Source organism: Cherax quadricarinatus, chromosome 15, assembly GCF_038502225.1.
Source record: "Cherax quadricarinatus isolate ZL_2023a chromosome 15, ASM3850222v1, whole genome shotgun sequence".
Lineage (NCBI taxonomy): Eukaryota > Metazoa > Arthropoda > Malacostraca > Decapoda > Parastacidae > Cherax > Cherax quadricarinatus.
Genome location: NC_091306.1, coordinates 4419589 through 4439795, shown reverse-complemented (window position 1 = coordinate 4439795; position 20207 = coordinate 4419589). Strand labels below are relative to the sequence as shown.

At 46.3% G+C, this 20207-nt stretch overlaps 1 protein-coding gene across 3 annotated transcripts; it reads right to left on the bottom strand.

Annotated features, from left to right (window-relative positions):
* Positions 1 to 703: 703 nt before the first annotated feature.
* Positions 704 to 9608, bottom strand: LOC128692131 (failed axon connections homolog). Of its 3 annotated transcripts, none has more exons than XM_053781151.2 (7): positions 9458 to 9608; positions 6782 to 6944; positions 6414 to 6546; positions 4187 to 4383; positions 3489 to 3697; positions 1980 to 2096; positions 704 to 885 (listed from the first exon to the last, which is right to left on the bottom strand). In XM_053781151.2, the coding sequence occupies exons 2-7, from the start codon at positions 6919 to 6921 to the stop codon at positions 791 to 793; spliced, it is 891 nt and encodes a 296-aa protein (XP_053637126.2). In that variant the 5' UTR covers positions 6922 to 6944; positions 9458 to 9608; the 3' UTR covers positions 704 to 790. The 3 variants fall into 3 exon arrangements, with proteins under 3 accessions (XP_053637126.2, XP_069941192.1, XP_053637128.2); XM_070085091.1 differs by having other exon boundaries at positions 6782 to 6947; positions 9458 to 9574; XM_053781153.2 differs by lacking the exon at positions 9458 to 9608 and adding an exon at positions 7368 to 7389.
* Between the last annotated feature and the right edge of the window lie 10599 nt (positions 9609 to 20207).

Below are 20207 nucleotides of genomic sequence, written 5' to 3'. Positions count from 1 at the left end.
TCGCTAAACCCGCACGGGTTGTACTATACTTGAGGAAATGGGAAGTAATCAGATTTCCTCCAGGAAGAGAGAGAGAATTACTCTATTCTAGGATCAAGAGCACTCCACCTGTAATAATTAACGTTTCTGGTATTGGTTCTTATTAGCGTTACTGACATAATAAGCTAGGAGGTAGGCCTTAGGTTTATTTGTGTATATGGAACATAGGTACAAGGTGGTGCAAATCTCACACCAGGCCATGGGCCTGCGAGAGAGTTGGGGGGGGGGACACGTCCTGCCTCTGCTAGACCTGTCTGGCGGACTAAGCTATAAATTGAATTAGGCCCATCAGATGGCAGCACAAGGCCTAATGGCAAAGGCGCGAAATACAAAGCCCGACAGTGGTTACGTCGCTTGAGCACACTGCCCATGGTCATCCCGATCGTAACGAATGATGTATAAGGAACATGGCACCGGTGCAGATACTAGACATGAATGGCAAAACATACAAACAATAATCAAAGATGCAAGGTCTGGTGGACTGAGCTCTAGACTGAACTTGGCCCATCACATGGCTGCACGAAGCCTAAGGGGCAAGAGTGTGAAATGCAAAACCCTCCAGGGGAGTTACCAGCGAGGGGCGTGGTACTCTGTATCAACACCATCCATGATCTCACCAGAACAACAGCTGACAGATGGAAATGGAGAATTCAAACACTCTAAATGATGAAAACTGCTTTTATTCACACACTGTCAAGTTCAACATACCATGAACTATATCAGTAAAAATATATAGTTTGGGTGTAAGACGTCAGCGATGTGTTGTGGGTTGTAGCTTAGAGTCCCAGTCCGGGTAGACACGTTCCTTCATGCTCATGCAGTACCTGGCCAGGCTCGGGTACACCTCTGTCAAGAACAAGTCACAACGATTAAACGGGAGGGAGGTGGTGGAAAAAAAAGCTCGAGGGCTTTTGTTATACACTGTCGTCAGAAGTTAGGCCTTAGAAAACTTACAAGAGCAATTTAATTTAGCCTAATCTAAGTAAATATATTTTAGATACGTTTACAATAATTTAATAATAAACAAACACAATGAAATATATTTTTTTTCATTAGGTTCAGAATGATTTTTGCGAAATTATTGCTTACACAAGTTTCCGCTTGCCTTATTCGGCAAGAAGAGCGTTGCTATTTAAGCCAAAATTGCAAGCTTTACCTATTCGGCACGACATACATATATCACATACTGTATATATGGTCATACACTTAAAGACCGCAATACTGTATCAGTTACACATCACAGGTCACAGAAGCACAGAAGCGCAGTATTACTGCAATGACGCAGCTGTGTGTGAGGTTTGTGTTTGATCCTCAATCATTCTTTAAGTAACGATTCTTACTGAATGAGGAAGGCCAAATACCCATGTGTTTTCAAGCTCTGCATAACTTGTTGCTCATCTTTAGGACCCACTGGGCACGGAGAGAGAGAAAAAGCTTCTATTATGGACATATGCATGTCCTGTGGTTCTGAATCAGTTTCTAGAATGTGAATACTGCGTATTAATACCCAGTTTAGCTGTATGTCCACCTGGTATACCTGGTGAGGGCTCCAGGGGTCAACGCCCCCGCGGCCCGGTCCGTGACCAGGCCTCATGGTGGATCAGGGCATGATCAACATGTACATTACAAATGTATAAGCTATTAGAGTGGCGTTCATTAAATATTAGTCACAAGTGAACAGGATTGAAATAAAACGAACGAGATATAAAGTTGAATCGTTCATAGTTCTGACATCGACCAACGTTCATAGATCTGATATCTACCTCAGTGATCAGAAAAGTGTGGCGTCACCTTAAACAAACATATTAAAACAAAACACAAATACAGTGAGGAGTGAATTTAACACGTGGCAGATGGAGAGGCAGGACCAGGAGCTGAGACTCGACCTCTGCAACCACAAACAGGTAATCATACATAGATGTGTACATATAAACACTCACCAGTAAGCAGAGCCTGGTAACGAGAGCCCTGGGCGTTCCACATCAGCTGGGCCAGTATACCGAACATTGCACAGTCTGCCGTACATGGCTGCTCACCTCCCAGGAACTTGTCGTCACCTTATGATTGATACAATCTTTAAATAATAACTCACTCTGTCTTAAAAATCTGTGTTCGTACTTTTATATAACAAAGGCATGACATGATCTCGATATTCAATAAACTCAGTGCAGATATGGATAGATACAGTATACATGTATATATATATATATATATATATATATATATATATATATATATATATATATATATATATATATATATATCGTGCCGAATAGGCAGAACGTGCAATATATATATATATATATATATATAAATATATATATATATATATATATAAATATATATATATATATATATATATATATATATATATATATATATATATATATATATATATATATATATATATATATATATATATAATAAGAACAAGGGTCTACAACTGTAAACTAAAAAAAGGCAATATCAAAAGGACTAGACATATTGTAGCAGATTCCTGAAAAAATATAAAGGAGGTACTATGTCTTACACTCTGAAAACTAAAATTATATATATATATATATATATATATATATATATATATATATATATATATATATATATATATATATATATATAATATAGACACACACATGTATGTGAAAACGAACTAATGAACCCACATAGAAAAAAGAGAACAGTTCTGTATATATTGGCGAATAACTGATTCCATCTTCAACAACTAGCAAAAGTACAGGGAGTACAGTATACAAAAACAATCTGACTTAATACACACATAGTATATTTAAGGTGCTTGAAGTAGGTCAGATACAGGAACCAATTTAGGTGCAAGGGGAAAAAATGACTTTAGGGTAAAGTTCTATTAAAGTTCCACTGGTCTAATAAGCTGTAGACACTGGGCTGAGCAGTAATCATAGTCGACTCCTAAGATTTTGTACCTAGACGTTCATTTTTGTGCTAAAGTAATAGCAACAGATTCCCTGTTAATATTATGATTATGGTTCTTGACGGGATGAAAAAATCACAGTTCAGTCTTATGCATACCTTCTAATGTTTGTCTTGCGTAAAAATTTTTGTCTTTGCAAGGAAACTTTCATAAACACTGTTCATATTAGGGTGATTCTTTGTTTGCTGTCACTGGTAAGACAACTCCGTATTTGTTAAAAAAAAAAAAATGCGAGTAATGATTTTCAGCTTAGTGGTTTGAAAGCCATAACATCAACAGGTATGTAGAAAAAAGTCGTTAATGGGGCCGTTTATTACTCTATGTAGAGCTTAAGCAAGTTATAAACTTTATAAAGCCCTATCTATTAATATTACAATCAAATAGAAGCGCTAAACCTACAAGGGTCAAACAGCGCCGAAAGCCCTAGCTAGAGCGAAGAATTCTCCATACAAAGTCTTGTTCAGTGTACTTAGTGTCTTTCTGCATGTAGAATTCAACTCACCCAGGACCCCGGCTACAGTGCCACAAGCCCTCTTGGTGATGTGGTAGACTTCCTCGGGAGTGTGGAGTCCTATGCCGTGTGCGCGAGCCTTCTTCCTCACGGCCCTGAACATGAAGACTCTGAAGAGGAACGTGGTCCAGGCACCAAAGGTCTGCGACTCGAAGAAAGTAACGCAGCCGTCATGCCAGTACCTCCACGTCAACACACACCTGCAAGTGACACCTTGATAACTACCCCCACTCGCTGATAACTACTATTCTTCACCACTTTGATAACCGTTGCCCCTCACAACTCATTCATCACTACTATTCTTCACCATTTTTTTTACTATTGCCCTCATCACTCTTCACAAACCTCAACCCCTCACTACCACTGTCAGCCTCATTAACTCCCCAACCATTACTTCAACTCCTTCACCTTCTGATAGTTCTTCCACAACTACATCTGAATATATTGCTGCTTATGTATAAGTTACCAGTCAATTAAATTATAAACATTTCAACCTACCTTATCCACTATCTACCAGGATGCCAGGTTTGAGACTGAGCACCGAGGGAGGGAACATAATAATCAATGATCAATCAACAGCTATAAACTACTTTAATTATACATTAACAACCATCAATTAACATCTACCATGATATATTCAACTATGAAGCAATGCATCTGCACGTTCTCAACACTGTCCAAATACCCACCAGAAGAGGTGTTCGTCAGCGAGGATCCTGAGTGACTCGGCAATGGCAGCCTGGCGTGGGTTTAAGTGGGCGTCAATAGCCACGTTGAAGCGCTGGGTAAGATACTCCACGATGAACTGAGAATCTGCTAGGTCTTCCCCGTTGATGGTGATCCATGGACACTTCCTCTTCGGCCCAAATGGAGTCGTTAAATCCACCTACGAATGGCGCTGTACAAATTATCCGATTTTTTGGGGTAAAATAAATGAATGCCAATACCCACTTGTCATGCCCCCAGCGTATCTTCATAAATAAGATACCTGGGCCATGGACTTCTTTTTGCGAATTAAATATTGTGCATTTATCCCCTTAGGTACCCAGTATAAGTGGTGTATAAAAGTAAAGATTTATTAACTTGTCCATATTGTGTACCAGGGATGAACAACCTAAGGCGCATGGGCCAAAGTACATCACTACACTCCAATGACAATAAAAAGGTATTAACCAAAAACCGATTTGTAGAAACAAACTATAGCAGAAATCAAGTGACTTATAACTAGAAACGAGTTTTACTGAGAGTCAATCTAAAACTGTGCAATCATTTTTAGTGATTTTATTATTTCGTGCACATCTTTTAGCGAATGTCATCCTCTTTCACATTAATCTGTTTTCAGTTAATTCAAAGTTTATTCTCTATAAGGATTACAATGCTGAGTTTACAGAAATTTGGTTATTGTTTGGTTTACATGTAGTAAAATTGTGATTACAGTGTACCACTAGAACGCTTAGCATGGCTAGGCATTTCGGGCATACTTAGTTTTATTCTTAATTGTAAAATATTACAAATTATGAGGTAAGTTGGTATTATGGTTAAGTGACTAAATACTAGTTTGTGAGTTTAGCAATGTGAATGCTTTTGTTTTGGCACAGTACATCGTTTCAGTATTGGAGTATTACAGGATTCATTATTTTAAGACTGAGATTAATATTTCCGTTTATGGTCAAATGAGTGAGTGAGTGTAAGTGTGAACAACCAGGTGGTATTCGTGTAGTTAGTTGACGGGGTGTATCAGGGAGATAAGATGTTTTCTAATGGTAGTTTTGAAGGTGATGAATGTGTCTGCAGTTCTAGAGTTCTCAGGTAGGGTATTCCAGATTTGAGTAACACTAGGAACAAATTGCAGTGAACACTCAACTTATATTTAAGGCGTACATCCGCTGAGGTCAAACTTTGAAAGATCAGTCTACTCAAAATAATGGTTATAATTATAACCTTAATTTTTAAAAGGGTGGACTGGTAAGCCACTGAAAAGCTTCGGTCAATGACCAAAAGCTCCAGCGGTGGGTCATTATCCAAGACCTGCGTCAGGAAACACTTGTCTTGTTTCCTGACAAATCTTACCTAATCTGTCTAGTCAAGTTATCCCTGTCTACACTACATAGGTAATCCCTTAGGCCCCTAAAATCCTTACACCTGTTGTCCATGTTCACCCATCAGCAAAATGGGTACCTGGGTGTTAGTCGACTGGTGTGGGTCGCATCTTGGGACAAAATTGACTTAATCTGCCCGAAATGCTCTGCATAACAAGAGGCTTTCTATACAGTAGTATGTCACTGATATCAGCTAGGCCTGTATAACTTGTACATAAACTTGTAGAAATAATTATATTATTATTAAATATACCATGAAACTGAATGTCGTAAGAATACAGTTAGAAGCCTGATTAAATCTATCACTCACGTTAAAGTAGCTACATGCAATGTAAACAGACTGATGTTATAGTAGCCAGACTTAGGCATGGTCACAAGTACTTGTGGCAGTCTGGCAGACGCACAGATGATAATCACTAAATGAAAAGCATGTGGCCAGCCATATGTCACTACTCTGAACACAATGTGCTTAACTAATTGAGGAATAAAGAGATACACAGTATAACAACTTATATAATATGTCAAGGTATCTTATTAACGAAAATAAGATACTAGACAGATTAAGCAAATATCCAAAATTTCCTTGAAACAGATCAAGTAGACTGTGGATACAAGTCCAGATGTGCTTCTGTTAACTCTTTAGGGGCCTTGTTCCTAGGCCTTTTTATCCATATACTCTTGCTCTACCGTCCACTGTATGGATATGGGTTGCGCTGTTGATGAAGTAGCCGCTTCGGCTACTTTATTGTGCAAAATTAAATCTAAAATCACATGGTAGTATTCACCGCATGGTAGTACTCTGGCAGGCAGTACTTACTACATACTTGATGTTGGAGAACCTGAGGAAGGACTCGAGCTTGAGTACGAAAGGGCTGAGGTTTGGGCAGTATTTTCCCGAGCTGAACTGATGGAGGACCACCACATCCTTCCCTGCATTCAACCACTTCTGCCTGACAAAATTCTAATAGATAAGTATTTCTGTGGGCCCTTTCATAATTTTCGTAATATATAATAAACAACTTGATTTTACGCAAGTTTATCATATACTCTAGATAGGCAGAAAATGTCTTAGTTAACTGAAAGAGGTTCGATCATTTATCCGCTATAATCTCTGCCTTTGTCAGGCTGTTGGTGGTGTCCCTGAGCTAGAACAGAGATTACATATGGTTTGTGTTCTTGGATTACCTTAGTTTTCTCTTCTTGTTGTGCTTGAGGATCTTCTTGGTGATATAAACTACACTCAAGGTGATGAGGAGGGTCCTGCAGCGTCCTACCCACTCCTGCGGCCACACTGACTGTAGCACGTCCGTCACCAGCTCCAGCATCCTCACTGCTTCACTCACAATACCTGCTACAGAGACGTGGTAAGTGTGTACGTGTTACGTTTCGTTTATAAAATGAGCAGATATGTTTAAATGAAATTTTCAGTGTAAAATAGTTCATTTTCAAAGAATATGTGAAAGCCTGGCCATGGCCCCTGACCGCAGGGGCTGCCTACCTCGGTACATGCGATTATTATTACTGATATAGTCATGGGGTGAACACATTTAGTTTGATCTAAGGAAGGGGAAGGTAGCTCCAATTCTTTGGATCAAGAGTCCTTCACCAGCTTCAAGGGGAGGCATTACCAATTAGGACCTCCATTTTTTCCTCTCGTCCGATTTCTTAAAGTTTAGGTGTACGAGAAGTGTTCACTCTCCTTGTTTTCTATAAGTTTCACTAAGATAACCCCCCCCCAAAAAAAAATAAAAAAATATTTATTAAAAATTACATTTGGCACGAACCCCCTAATTAATGGCACTACGAAAGGTGGTTTTGGGACAGAAGGGGCTCCAGAGGGACGGAGAGGTGGGGCACACCACCAAGTGCTGGACACGGTACACACAACCGAGGAAGAAGTGAAGAGGCTTCTGAGTGAGCTAGGTACCTCAAAGGCAATGGGGCCAGATAACATCTCTCCATGGGTCCTGAGAGAGGGAGCAGAGGAGCTATGTGTACCCCTAACAACAATATTCATAAAACAATCGTAATGCAAACTCAGCCCCTGTAAATATCTTATCTTTATTCTACAAAAAAATAAAGTTGCTAAGTGTTTGACATGTTGCAAAATGCCTTGCCCTTTACTCCCATACAAACCCCAAAATATCTGGAGAGTTTACCTGGAGAGAGTTTCGGGGGTCAACGCCCCCGCGGCCCGGTCTGTGACCAGGCCTCCGGAATAAAATTATGCACAGTTCGTTACAATTAAGAACAATAACTGAGTTATGATTATTGTTAATAAATTATTTCATTCAGTTCAAATTCAAATTCAAAGTTTATTCTCTATAAGGATTACAATGCTGAGTTTACAGAAATTTGGTTATTGTGTGGTTTACATGTAGTAAAATGGTGATTACAGAGTGTACCACTAGAACGCTTAGCATGGCTAGGCATTTCGGGCAGACTTAGTTTTATTCTTAATTGTAAAATATCACAAATTATGAGGTAAGTTGGTATTATGGCTAAGTGACTAAATACTAGTTTGTGAGTTTAGCAATGTAAATGCTTTTGTTTTGACACAGTACATAGTTTCAGTATTGGAGTATCACAGGATTCATTATTTTAAGATTGAGCTTCATGAAATAAGCCAATTTACTTCCGAGATAATCGCCTGGAACGCCAGACAGCCTCCCGCCTAGGGAAACTGTTGTTGTTTTTTCCGAGAAAATCACTGTTGTATCAACGTTTTCCTTATGAAACTAGTGATCTAGTGCAGTTTGCCGCACTAAAACTCCGTTTTCTCTCACCCAAGACCAAAGAATATGGTATAGGCAGGAGGGGAAATAATTTTATATGCGATATTGCTGGTGGAACTCTTCATATTATGACCTATTTTATTCATCCTAGAGTATATAACATGTTTCTATGTTATTTATGTAATATTAGATAAATTGTGATAGATAAATAAGCCATAGAGTTGATATTAGCGTGATACTGAAAGTATTTTCTCCTGCCCCAATGGAAATAAGTCTATCTGACTTCTCTGATCGCGGGTTCTATCCCCACCCGTGGTATGGTTTATCCTAGGTTCTCTACACATATGCTGCTATGTATGATAATCTATGTAACTGTATTTGTGTATACCTGAATAAACTTGCCTCCCAAGAGCGGGAATTCCGGTAATGTAATCTAATGTTCCCAGACGGTTCCTGATTGGCTGCAAGTCTACGTTTTAGCTCCCCCAACTCATATGATGCCAAATCGTCAATTATCATATTACAAAGAATAATACTAGAAAAAAAAACGGAAAAAATTCCTTAAAAGTTTACGGAGTGTGAGCAGTTATCGTGCTAGCGGTGGTCACCATATGCTGCTATGTATGATAATTCTATGTAACTGTATTTGTGTATACCTGAATAAACTTACTTATTCCTTGAATCAAGAGCCCTACACCAGCATCAAGGCACCCCACTTTTTTTTTTTTTTTGGTTGCATTCTCAGAATAAACTCCCAATTTTTTTAATTTCTATTATAATTAGGTTAATTTACGTTAACTAAGCCTAACCTTAAGCAGCAGTTTGTATGTTAGGTGTTAAAGTTAGTGTATTAGGCTATTCGGTTAACAAATTAATTATTATAATGAAGCGCTAAACCTACAAGGGTCGTAAAAAAATCTGAGAAACTTTTTAGGGGATAGGAGTTCAATTTGAGTTGAGACAGTGTGCATGATCTCTGATATTTAGGACATTAAGTTTTGTAACAGCTTTACTGGTCAGAGAAATATACGAAATCCCTATATTAAAAAATAAATTGTGCTTGAGGAGAGTACGATGTACATTGTACGTTTAATTACGTCCTGGTGAAGGTAACCCACGTACACACCTGCTTGTGATATACCAGGACACTATAACTAGAGTGTTGAGACGAGGGACTCTAACACAGTCACTGACAATGGTTCACTGGTGACTGAGGCTTCACTAGTCATCACTTTCACCCCTCCCCCCCGGGCGTCTTCACGCAGGCGCATCTGCCTCCCACTGCCAGCCTGCCTCCCCCTGCCTGGATGCCTGCCTCTGCCTGCCTGCCTCTGCCTGCCTCCCCCTGCCTGCCTGCCTGCCTGCCTGCCTCTGCCTGCCTGCCTCTGCCTGCCTGCCTGCCTGCCTGCCTGCCTGCCTCTGCCTGCCTGCCTGCCTGCCTGCCTGCCTCTGCCTGCCTGCCTGCCTGCCTGCCTCTGCCTGCCTGCCTGCCTGCCTCTGCCTGCCTGCCTCTGCCTGCCTGCCTGCCTGCCTGCCTGCCTGCCTCTGCCTGCCTGCCTCTGCCTGCCTGCCTCTGCCTGCGCCTGCCTGCCTCTGCCTGCTTGCCTGCCTCTGCCTGCCTGCCTGTCTGCCTGCCTCTGCCTGTTTACCTCTGCCTGCCTGCCCGTGCCTGCCTGCCTCTGCCTGCCTGCCTGCCTTCCCATGCCTGCCTGCCTGCCTGACTGCTTGCCTGCCTGCCTGCCCCTGCCTGCCTGCCTGCCTGCCTGCCTCCCCCTGCCTGCCTCCCTCTGCCTGCCTCCCTCTGCCTGCCTGCCTCTGCCTGCCTCCCTGTGTCTGCCTCCCTGTGCCTGCCTGCCTGCCTCTGCCTGCCTCCCTCTGCCTGCCTGCCTGCCTCTGCCTGCCTGCCTGCCTGCCTGCCTGCCTCTGCCTGCCTCCCTCTGCCTGCCTGCCTGCCTGCCTCTGCCTGCCTCCCTCTGCCTGCCTCCCTCTGCCTGCCTGCCTGCCTGCCTGCCTGCCTGCCTCTGCCTGCCTCCCTCTGCCTGCCTGCCTACCTGCCTGCCTGCCTCTGCCTGCCTCCCTCTGCCTGCCTGCCTGCCCCTGCCTGCCTGCCTGCCTGCCTGCCTCCCCCTGCCTGCCTGCCTCTGCCTGCCTCCCTCTGCCTGCCTGCCTCTGCCTGCCTCCCAGTGTCTGCCTCCCTGTGCCTGCCTGCCTGCCTCTGCCTGCCTCCCTCTGCCTGCCTGCCTGCCTCTGCCTGGCTGCCTGCCTGCCTCTGCCTGCCTCCCTCTGCCTGCCTGCCTGCCTCTGCCTGCCTCCCTCTGCCTGCCTCCCTCTGCCTGCCTGCCTGCCTGTGCCTGCCTCCCTCTACCTGCCTGCCTGCATGCCTGCCTCTGTCTGCCTCCCTCTGCCTGCCTGCCTGCCTGGATCTTCCTGCCTGCCTGCCTGCCTGCCTGCCTGCCTGCCTGCCTGCCTCTGCCTCTGCCTCTGCCTGCCTGCCTCCCCCTGCCTGCCTGCCTGCTTGCCTGCCTGCCTGCCTGCCTCCCCCTGCCTGGATGCCTGCCTCTGCCTGCCTCCCCCTGCCTGCCTGCCTGCCTCTGCCTGCCTGCCTCTGCCTGCCTGCCTGCCTCTGCCTGCCTCCCTCTGCCTGCCTGCCTGCCTGCCTGCCTGCCTGCCTCTGCCTGCCTGCCTGCCTCTGCCTGCCTGCCTGCCTCTGCCTGCCTCCCTCTGCCTGCCTCCCTCTGCCTGCCTGCCTACCTGCCTGCCTCTGCCTGCCTGCCAGCCTGTCTCTGCCTGCCTCCCTCTGCCTGCCTGCCTGCCTGCCTGCCTGCCTCTGCCTGCCTCCCTCTGCCTGCCTCCCTCTGCCTGCCTGCCTGCCTGCCTGCCTGCCTGCCTCTGCCTGCCTCCCTCTGCCTGCCTGCCTACCTGCCTGCCTGCCTCTGCCTGCCTCCCTCTGCCTGCCTGCCTGCCCCTGCCTGCCTGCCTGCCTCCCCCTGCCTGCCTGCCTCTGCCTGCCTCCCTCTGCCTGCCTGCCTCTGCCTGCCTCCCAGTGTCTGCCTCCCTGTGCCTGCCTGCCTGCCTCTGCCTGCCTCCCTCTGCCTGCCTGCCTGCCTCTGCCTGGCTGCCTGCCTGCCTCTGCCTGCCTCCCTCTGCCTGCCTGCCTGCCTGCCTGCCTCTGCCTGCCTCCCTCTGCCTGCCTGCCTGTCTGCCTGCCTCTGCCTGCCTCCCTCTGCCTGCCTGCCTGCCTGCCTCTCTCCTGCCTGCCTGCCTGCCTGCCTGCCTGCCTGCCTGCCTGCCTCTGCCTCTGCCTCTGCCTGCCTGCCTGCCCCTGCCTGCCTGCCTGCCTGCCTGCCCCTGCCTGCCTGCCCCTGCCTGCCTGCCCCCCCTCCCTGCCTGCCTGCCTGCCTCTGCCTGCCTCCCTCTGCCTCCCTCTGCATGCCTGCCTGCCTGCCTGCCTCTGCCTGCCTGCCTGCCTCTGCCTGCCTGCCTGCCTCTGCCTGCCTCCCTCTGCCTGCCTCCCTCTGCATGCCTGCCTGCCTGCCTGCCTCTGCCTGCCTGCCTGCCTGCCTCTGCCTGCCTCCCTCTGCCTGCCTGCCTGCCTGCCTGCCTGCCTGCCTGCCTCTGCCTGCCTGCCTCTGCCTGCCTGCCTGCCTGCCTGCCTGCCTGCCTCTGCCTTCCTGCCTCTGCCTGCCTGCCTACCTGCCTGCCTGCCTCTGCCTGCCTGCCTCTTCCTGCCTGCCTCAGCCTGCCTGCCTCACCCTGCCTGCCTGCCTCTGCCTGCCACTGCCAGCCTGCCTCTGCCTGCCTCTGCCTGCCTGCCTGCCTGCCTGCCTCTGCCTGCCTCCCTCTGCCTGCCTGCCTGCCTCTGCCTGGCTGCCTGCCTGCCTCTGCCTGCCTCCCTCTGCCTGCCTGCCTGCCTCTGCCTGCCTCCCTCTGCCTGCCTCCCTCTGTCTGCCTGCCTGCCTGCCTGCCTCTGCCTGCCTCCCTCTGCCTGCCTGCCTGTCTGCCTGCCTCTGCCTGCCTCCCTCTGCCTGCCTCCCTCTGCCTGCCTGCCTGCTTGCCTGCCTCTGCCTGCCTGCCTGTCTGCCTGCCTCTGCCTGCCTCCCTCTGCCTGCCTCCCTCTGCCTGCCTGCCTGCCTGCCTCTGCCTGCCTCCCTCTGCCTGCCTCCCTCTGCCTGCCTGCCTGCCTGCCTGCCTCTGCCTGCCTCCCTCTGCCTGCCTCCCTCTGCCTGCCTGCCTGCTTGCCTGCCTCTGCCTGCCTGCCTGCCTGCCTGCCTCTGCCTGCCTCCCTCTGCCTGCCTGCCTGCCTCTGCCTGCCTGTCTCTGCCTGCATGCCTGCCTGCCTCTGCCTGCCTCCCTCTGCCTGCCTGCCTGCCTCTGCCTGCCTGTTTCTGCCTGCATGCCTGCCTGCCTGCCTCTGCCTGGCTCCCTCTGCCTGCCTGCCTCTGCCTGCCTCTGCCTGCCTCTCTCTGCCTGCCTGCCTGCTTGCCTCTGCCTGCCTGCCTCTGCCTGCCTCCCTCTGCCTGCCTACCCCCTCTGCCTGCCTGCCTGCCTGCCTGCCTGCCTGCCTGCCTGCCTGCCTGCCTGCATGCCTGCCTGCATGCCTGCCTGCCTCTGCCTGCCTGCCTCTACCTGCCTGCCTCTGCCTACCTCCCTCTGCCTGACTGCCTGCCTGCCTGCCTGCCTGCCTGCCTGCCTGCCTGCCTGCCTGCCTCTGCCTGCCTGCAGGCAGCCAGCGATCATGTGGTTTTGAGCTTCGAATACACAGTAGAGCTTCAAGTGGAGGGGGAAGCAGGAAGGCCAGGACAAATGAAACCAAACTACAGGAAAGGGGACTACACAGGAATGAGGAACTTCCTGAACGAGGTTCAGTGGGACAGAGAACTGGCAGGGAAGCCACTTAATGAGATGATGGAATATGTAGCAACAATGTGCAAGGAGGCTGAGGAGAGGTTTGTACCCAAGGGAAACAGGAATAATGAAAAAGCCAGGATGAGCCCATGGTTCACCCAAAGGTGCAAGGAGGCAAAAACCAAGTGTGCTAGGGAATGGAAGAAATACAGAAGGCAAAGGACCCATGAGAATAAGGAGAGCAGTCGTAGAGCCAGAAACGAATATGCACAGATAAGAAGGGAGGCCCAACGACAATATGAAAACGACATAGCAGCGAAAGCCAAATCTGACCCGAAGCTGTTATACAGCCACATCAGGAGGAAAACAACAGTCAAGGACCAGGTAATCAAGCTAAGGAAGGAAGGAGGAGAGACAACAAGAAATGACCATGAAGTATGTGAGGAACTCAACAAGAGATTCAAAGAAGTGTTCACAGAGGAGACAGAAGGGGCTCCAGAGGGATGGAGAGGTGGGGCACATCACCAGGTGCTGGACACGGTACACACAACCGAGGAAGAAGTGAAGAGGCTTCTGAGTGAGCTAGATACCTCAAAGGCAATGGGGCCAGATAACATCTCTCCATGGGTCCTGAGAGAGGGAGCAGAGGAGCTATGTGTACCTCTAACAACAATATTCAATACATCTATCGAAACAGGGAGATTGCCTGAGGCATGGAAGACAGCAAATGTAGTCCGAATCTTTAAAAAAGGAGACAGACATGAAACACTAAACTACAGACCAGTGTCACTGACATGTATAGTATGCAAAGTCATGGAGAAGATTGTCAGGAGAAGAGTGGTGGAACACCTAGAAAGGAATGATCTCATCAATAGCACCCAACATGGTTTCAGGGACGGGAAATCCTGTGCCACAAACCTACTGGAGTTCTATGACAAGGTGACAGCAGTAAGACAAGAGAGAGAGGGGTGGGTGGATTGCATTTTCTTGGACTGCAAGAAGGCAGTTTGACACAGTACCACACAAGAGATTAGTGCAAAAACTGGATGACCAAGCAGGGATAACAGGGAAGGCACTACAAAAAAACCATACCCCCGGGCCGGGATTGAACCCGCGGTCATACGCGGTCAAGGCACTACAATGGAGCAGGGAATATTTGGCAGGACGACAGCAACGAGTAATGGTACGTGGCGAGGTGTCAGAGTGGGCACCTGTGACCAGCGGGGTCCCACAGGGTCAGTCCTAGGATCAGTGCTGTTTCTAGTATTTGTGAACGACATGACAGAAGGAATAAACTCTGAGGTGTCCCTGTTTGCAGATGACGTGAAGTTGATGAGAAGAATTCATTCGATCGAAGACCAGGCAGAACTACAAAGGGATCTGGACAGGCTGCAGACCTGGTCCAGCAATTGGCTCCTGGAGTTCAATCCCACCAAGTGCAAAGTCATGAAGATTGGGGAAGGGCAAAGAAGGCCGCAGATGTAGTACAGTCTAGCGGGCCAGAGACTACAAACCTCACTGAAGGAAAAAGATCTTGGGGTGAGTATAACACCAGGCACATCTCCTGAAGCGCACATCAACCAAATAACTGCTGCAGCATATGGGCACCTGGCAAACCTCAGAACAGCATTCCGACATCTTAATAAGGAGTCGTTCAGGACCCTGTACACCGTGTACGTTAGGCCCATATTGGAGTATGCGGCACCAGTTTGGAACCCACACCTAGCCAAGCATGTAAAGAAACTAGAGAAAGTGCAAAGGTTTGCCACAAGACTAGTCCCAGAGCTAAGAGGTATGTCCTACGAGGAGAGGTTAGGGGAAATCAACCTGACGACACTGGAGGACAGGAGAGATAGGGGGGGGGCATGATAACAACTTACAAAATACTGAGAGGAATTGACAAGGTGGACAAAGACAGGATGTTCCAGAGACTGGACACAGTAACAAGAGGACACAGTTGGAAGCTGAAGACACAGATGAATCACAGGGAAGTTAGGACGTATTTCTTCAGCCACAGAGTAGTCAGGAAGTGGAATAGTTTGGGAAGAGATGTAATGGAGGCAGGATCCATACATAATTTTAAGCAGAGGTACGATAAAGCTCATGGTTCAGGGGGAGTGACCAAGTGGCGACCAGTGAAGAGGCGGGGCCAGGAGCTTGGACTCGACCCCTGCAACCTCAACTAGATGAGTACAACTAGGTGAGTACACACACACACACACACACACACACACACACACACACACACACACACACACACACACACACATACACACATTCCGACACCTTAGTAAGGAATCATTCAAGACACTGTACACCGTGTATGTCAGGCCCATACTGGAGTATGCAGCACCTGTTTGGAACCCGCACTTGATAAAGCACGTCAAGAAACTAGAGAAAGTACAAAGGTTTGCAACAAGGTTAGTTCCAGAGCTAAGGGGAATGTCCTATGAAGAAAGATTAAGGGAAATCGGCCTGACGACACTGGAGGACAGGAGGGTCAGGGGAGACATGATAACGACATATAAAATACTGCGTGGAATAGACAAGGTGGACAAGGACAGGATGTTCCAGGGAGGGGACACAGAAACAAGAGGCCACAATTGGAAGTTGAAGACACAAATGAGTCAGAGAGATAGTAGGAAGTATTTCTTCAGTCATAGAGTTGTAAGGCAGTGGAATAGCCTAGAAAATGACGTAGTGGAGGCAGGAACCATACACAGTTTTAAGACGAGGTTTGATAAAGCTCATGGAGCGGGGAGAGAGAGGGTCTAGTAGCAACCGGTGAAGAGGCGGGGCCAGGAGCTAGGACTCGACCCCTGCAACCACAAATAGGTGAGTACACACACACATTAACACACACACGTAAATTTATAAACTCAATAATGCATTCAATACTTTGGTCTGCTGCCTCGACTTCCTTAGAGAAACAGGTTAGCAAGTTCATAAGGCAAGAATGTCCCTTAGTAAATTATAATCAAAACTAAGCGCTAAACTCACAAGGGTCATATAGCACTGCAGGGGAGGATGTACTTCCATGTTCAGAGACTATTGAGGATGGAGAGGATAACAGAGCCCATTATCTGTCTTAGTGCTGGGGGTAATGACATTGGGAAGGGCAGGAGAGGGGAGCTGCTGGATAAGTACAGGTCAGCCATAGAAGTAGTTAGGTCTAAGGGAGGGATCCCAGTCATATGTAGCATCTTGCCTAGAAAGGGAGTGGGCAATGAATGGATGTCTAGGGCAATTGGTATAAATTGCTGGCTAGACAGGTAATGCAAGGAACTTGCAATCCCATTCATTGATAACTGGGACCTATTCTTTGGCAAACGTGATATGTATGGAAGGGATGGGGTTCATCTCTCTGAGGATGGAGTGGTTGCATTAGCCAATTCAATTGAGAGGGCAATTGATGACTTGTCTAGGAATTTAAACTGATAGATTATAGAGGTATGGGTGTTTGTGGGAAACAATCAGGCTGCAGCATTAGGGTTAAAAACAGCAGTTATTACCGGGATACCTCAGGAATATGTTTAAAAGACAATATTCAAAATAAAGTTGCTAGTAATGGCAAATCAATTGATCAACAAACAAAGACAGATAGTAGAGGGCAACGAGTGACTAGCTCCCTTAAGGTTTACTATACAAATAGTAGGAGTCCAAGAAATAAGATAGATGAGCTAAAATTACTTGCAAGTGTAGGTAATATAGATATTATTGGTATAACAGAGACCTGGTTCAACCTGAAAGATAGAGAAATGCCTTCTGAATGCAACATACAGGGTTATAAATTATTCCACACTGATAGGGTCAACAGGAAGGGTGGTGGAGTGGCGATGTATGTCAGAGAAAATTTAAATTGTTGTCTTAGACATGATATAAGATTAGAAACATCAAACACAGAATCTGTTTGGCTACAGTTTCTCGAGGGACATGACAAATAAATTGTGGGTGTGATTTATAGGCCCCCAAACCTTGATAGGGAGTGCAGTAAACTGTTATGGGACGAAATTCATAAGGCATCTAGATATGAAAATGTTGTGATAATGGGAGATTTTAACTTTAGACAAATTGATTGGAACAATATGACAGGAAATCTTGAGTCTAGTGACTTTCTTGATACGGTTCAGGATTGCTTTTTAGAACAGTTTGTGACAGACCCAACTAGAGGAAACAATCTGTTTGACTTGGTTCTTCCCAACAAAGATTCACTAATTAATAATCTTGAGGTTAATGGTGAGCTTGGAGAAAGTGATCACAAATCACTTAGTTTCAATATATCATGGAATTACCCAGATAACTGCAATCAAATCTCTGTCCCAGATTTTCGAACACAAAGAGTAGTGGTCAACAGAGTTAAATCGGAGGCTGCCATAGTGAAGAGCTCTGTTCCACAAGGCACAGTACTCGCCCCCATCTTATTCCTTATCCTCATATCAGACATAGACAGAGATATACATCACAGCACCGTATCATCCTTTGCGGATGATACTAGGATCTGCATGAGGCTGTCATCTGCTGAGGACGCGGTTAACCTCCAAGAAGATATAAACAAAGTTTTCCAGTGGGCAACGGTAAACAGTATGATGTTCAATGAGGACAAATTCCAACTACTCCGTTATGGAAAACTGGAGGAGATAATAACTAGGACAGAGTATACTAAAGTCTCTGGCCAGACAATAGAGCGGAAAAATAACGTAAGGGACCTGGGAGTAGTAATGTCTGAGGATCTCACTTTCAAGGATCACAACAGTGCCACGATCGCACGTGCAAAGAAAATGATGGGATGGATAATGAGAACGTTCCAAACGAGAGATGCCAAGCCAATGATGATCCTTTTCAAATCACTTGTTCTCTCTAGGCTGGAATACTGCTGTACATTAACATCTCCATTCAAAGCAGGTGAAATCACAGATCTAGAGAGTGTACAGAGATCCTTTACTGCACGTATAAGTTCTGTCAAGCACCTTAACTAGTGGGAACGCTTGGAAGCACTTGACTTGTACTTGTTGGAACGCAGGAGGGAGAGATACATCATAATCTACACTTGGAAAATCCTGGAAGGAATGGTCCCGAATCTGCGCACAGAAATCACTCCCTACGGAAGTAAAGGACTGGGCAGGCGATGCAAAATGCCCCCAATTAAAAGTAGGGGCGCCATTGGTACACTAAGGGAAAACACCATAAGTGTCCGGGGCCCAAGACTGTTCAACAGCCTCCCATCAAGCATTAGGTGAATTACCAATAAACCCCTGGCTGCCTTCAAGAGAGAGCTGGACAGATGCCTAAAGTCAGTGCCGGATCAGCCGGGCTGTGGCTCGTACGTTGGACTGCGTGCGGCCAGCAGTAACAGCCTAGTTGATCAGGCCCTGATCCATCGGGAGGCCTGGTCGTGGACCGGGCCGCGGGGGCGTTGATCCCCGGAGTAACCTCCAGGTAGGCCGACTTCATGGGACTGAAAAATTACTTGGGTGGGCTAAATTGGGATGTCCTGACTATGGGTCAGGTAGGTGATCTTTGTTGCCAATATGACGTTTTTCAGAGCATAGTTCTAGCTGCCCAGACAACTTTTGTTCCGAGTAGGGAAATTAGATCTAACAAAAATGATCCCAAATGGATGAACAATAGATTAAAACATCTCATTGGTCAAAAGAGAGGCATATATAGGCGTATCAAAAGAGGGGATGGGCAGTTAAGAAATCAATATATTCAATTAAAGAGAGAAATAAAAAAAGGACTAAGAAAAGCAAAGAGGGATTACGAAGCTAAGGTTGCAAGGGATTCAAAGACTAACCCAAAATGGTTCTTTCAGGTATACAGAAGTAAGATTAGGGACAAGATTGGCTCATTTAAGAGGAACTCTGGTCAGATCACTGACAGTGATAAGAATATGTGTGAAGTTCTAAATACCTACTTCCTCTCAGTTTTCACCCAGGAAAATACTAGCGATATTCCTGAAATAATAGATTATGTAGAACAGGATGATAATAAACTATGTACGATTGCGGTAACTAGTGACATAGTCCTCAGACAAATAGAGAAACTAAAACCTAACAAATCCCAAGGTCCTGATGAACTGTTTGCAAGGGTGTTAAAGGAATGTAAAGAGGAACTTAGCATACCTTTGGCTAATCTTTTTAACATGTCACTACAAACTGGCATAGTGCCTGATAAGTGGAAAATAGCAAATGTAATACCTATTTACAAGGTAGGTGACAGGTCCTTGGCTTCGAACTATAGACCAATAAGCCTTACCTCCATAGTGGGCAAATTTATGGAATCAATAATTGCAGAAGCAATTCGTAGCCATCTTGACAGGCACAGATTGATTAATGAATCTCAACACGATTTTACAAAGGGGCGCTCCAGTCTTACGAATTTACTAACTTTTTTCACTAAGGTGTTTGAGGAAGTAGATCATGGTAATGAATATGATATTGTGTATATGGACTTCAGTAAGGCTTTCGATAGAGTTCCACACCAGAGGCTATTGGGGAAACTTAGGGCACACGGAATAGGAGGAGAAATTTTTTCCTGGGTAGAGGCATGGCTGACAAATAGACAGCAGAGAGTTTGCATAAATGGGGAGAAATCAGAATGGGGGCACGTCACAAGCGGTGTTCCTCAGGGGTCAGTGTTGGGCCCATTGTTGTTCACAATTTACATAAACGACATAGATGAGGGAATAAATAGCGGCATAAGTAAATTTGCTGATGGCACCAAAATAGGCCGTCCAATTCATTCTAATGAGGATATTAGAGCACTCCAGGATGATTTGAATAGACTGACGCAATGGTTGGAGAAGTGGCAGATGCAGTTTAATATTGACAAATGCAAAGTTCTAAATGTTGGACAGTTAAATAACCATGCCACATATAAACTAAATAATGTAGATCTTAATACTACTGGTTGCGAAAAGGATTTAGTTCTGGTTAGCAGTGACCTAAAACCAAGACAACAGTGCTTTAGTGTTCGCAATAAAGCTAACAGAATTCTTGGCTTCATATCTAGAAGTATAAATAATAGAAGTC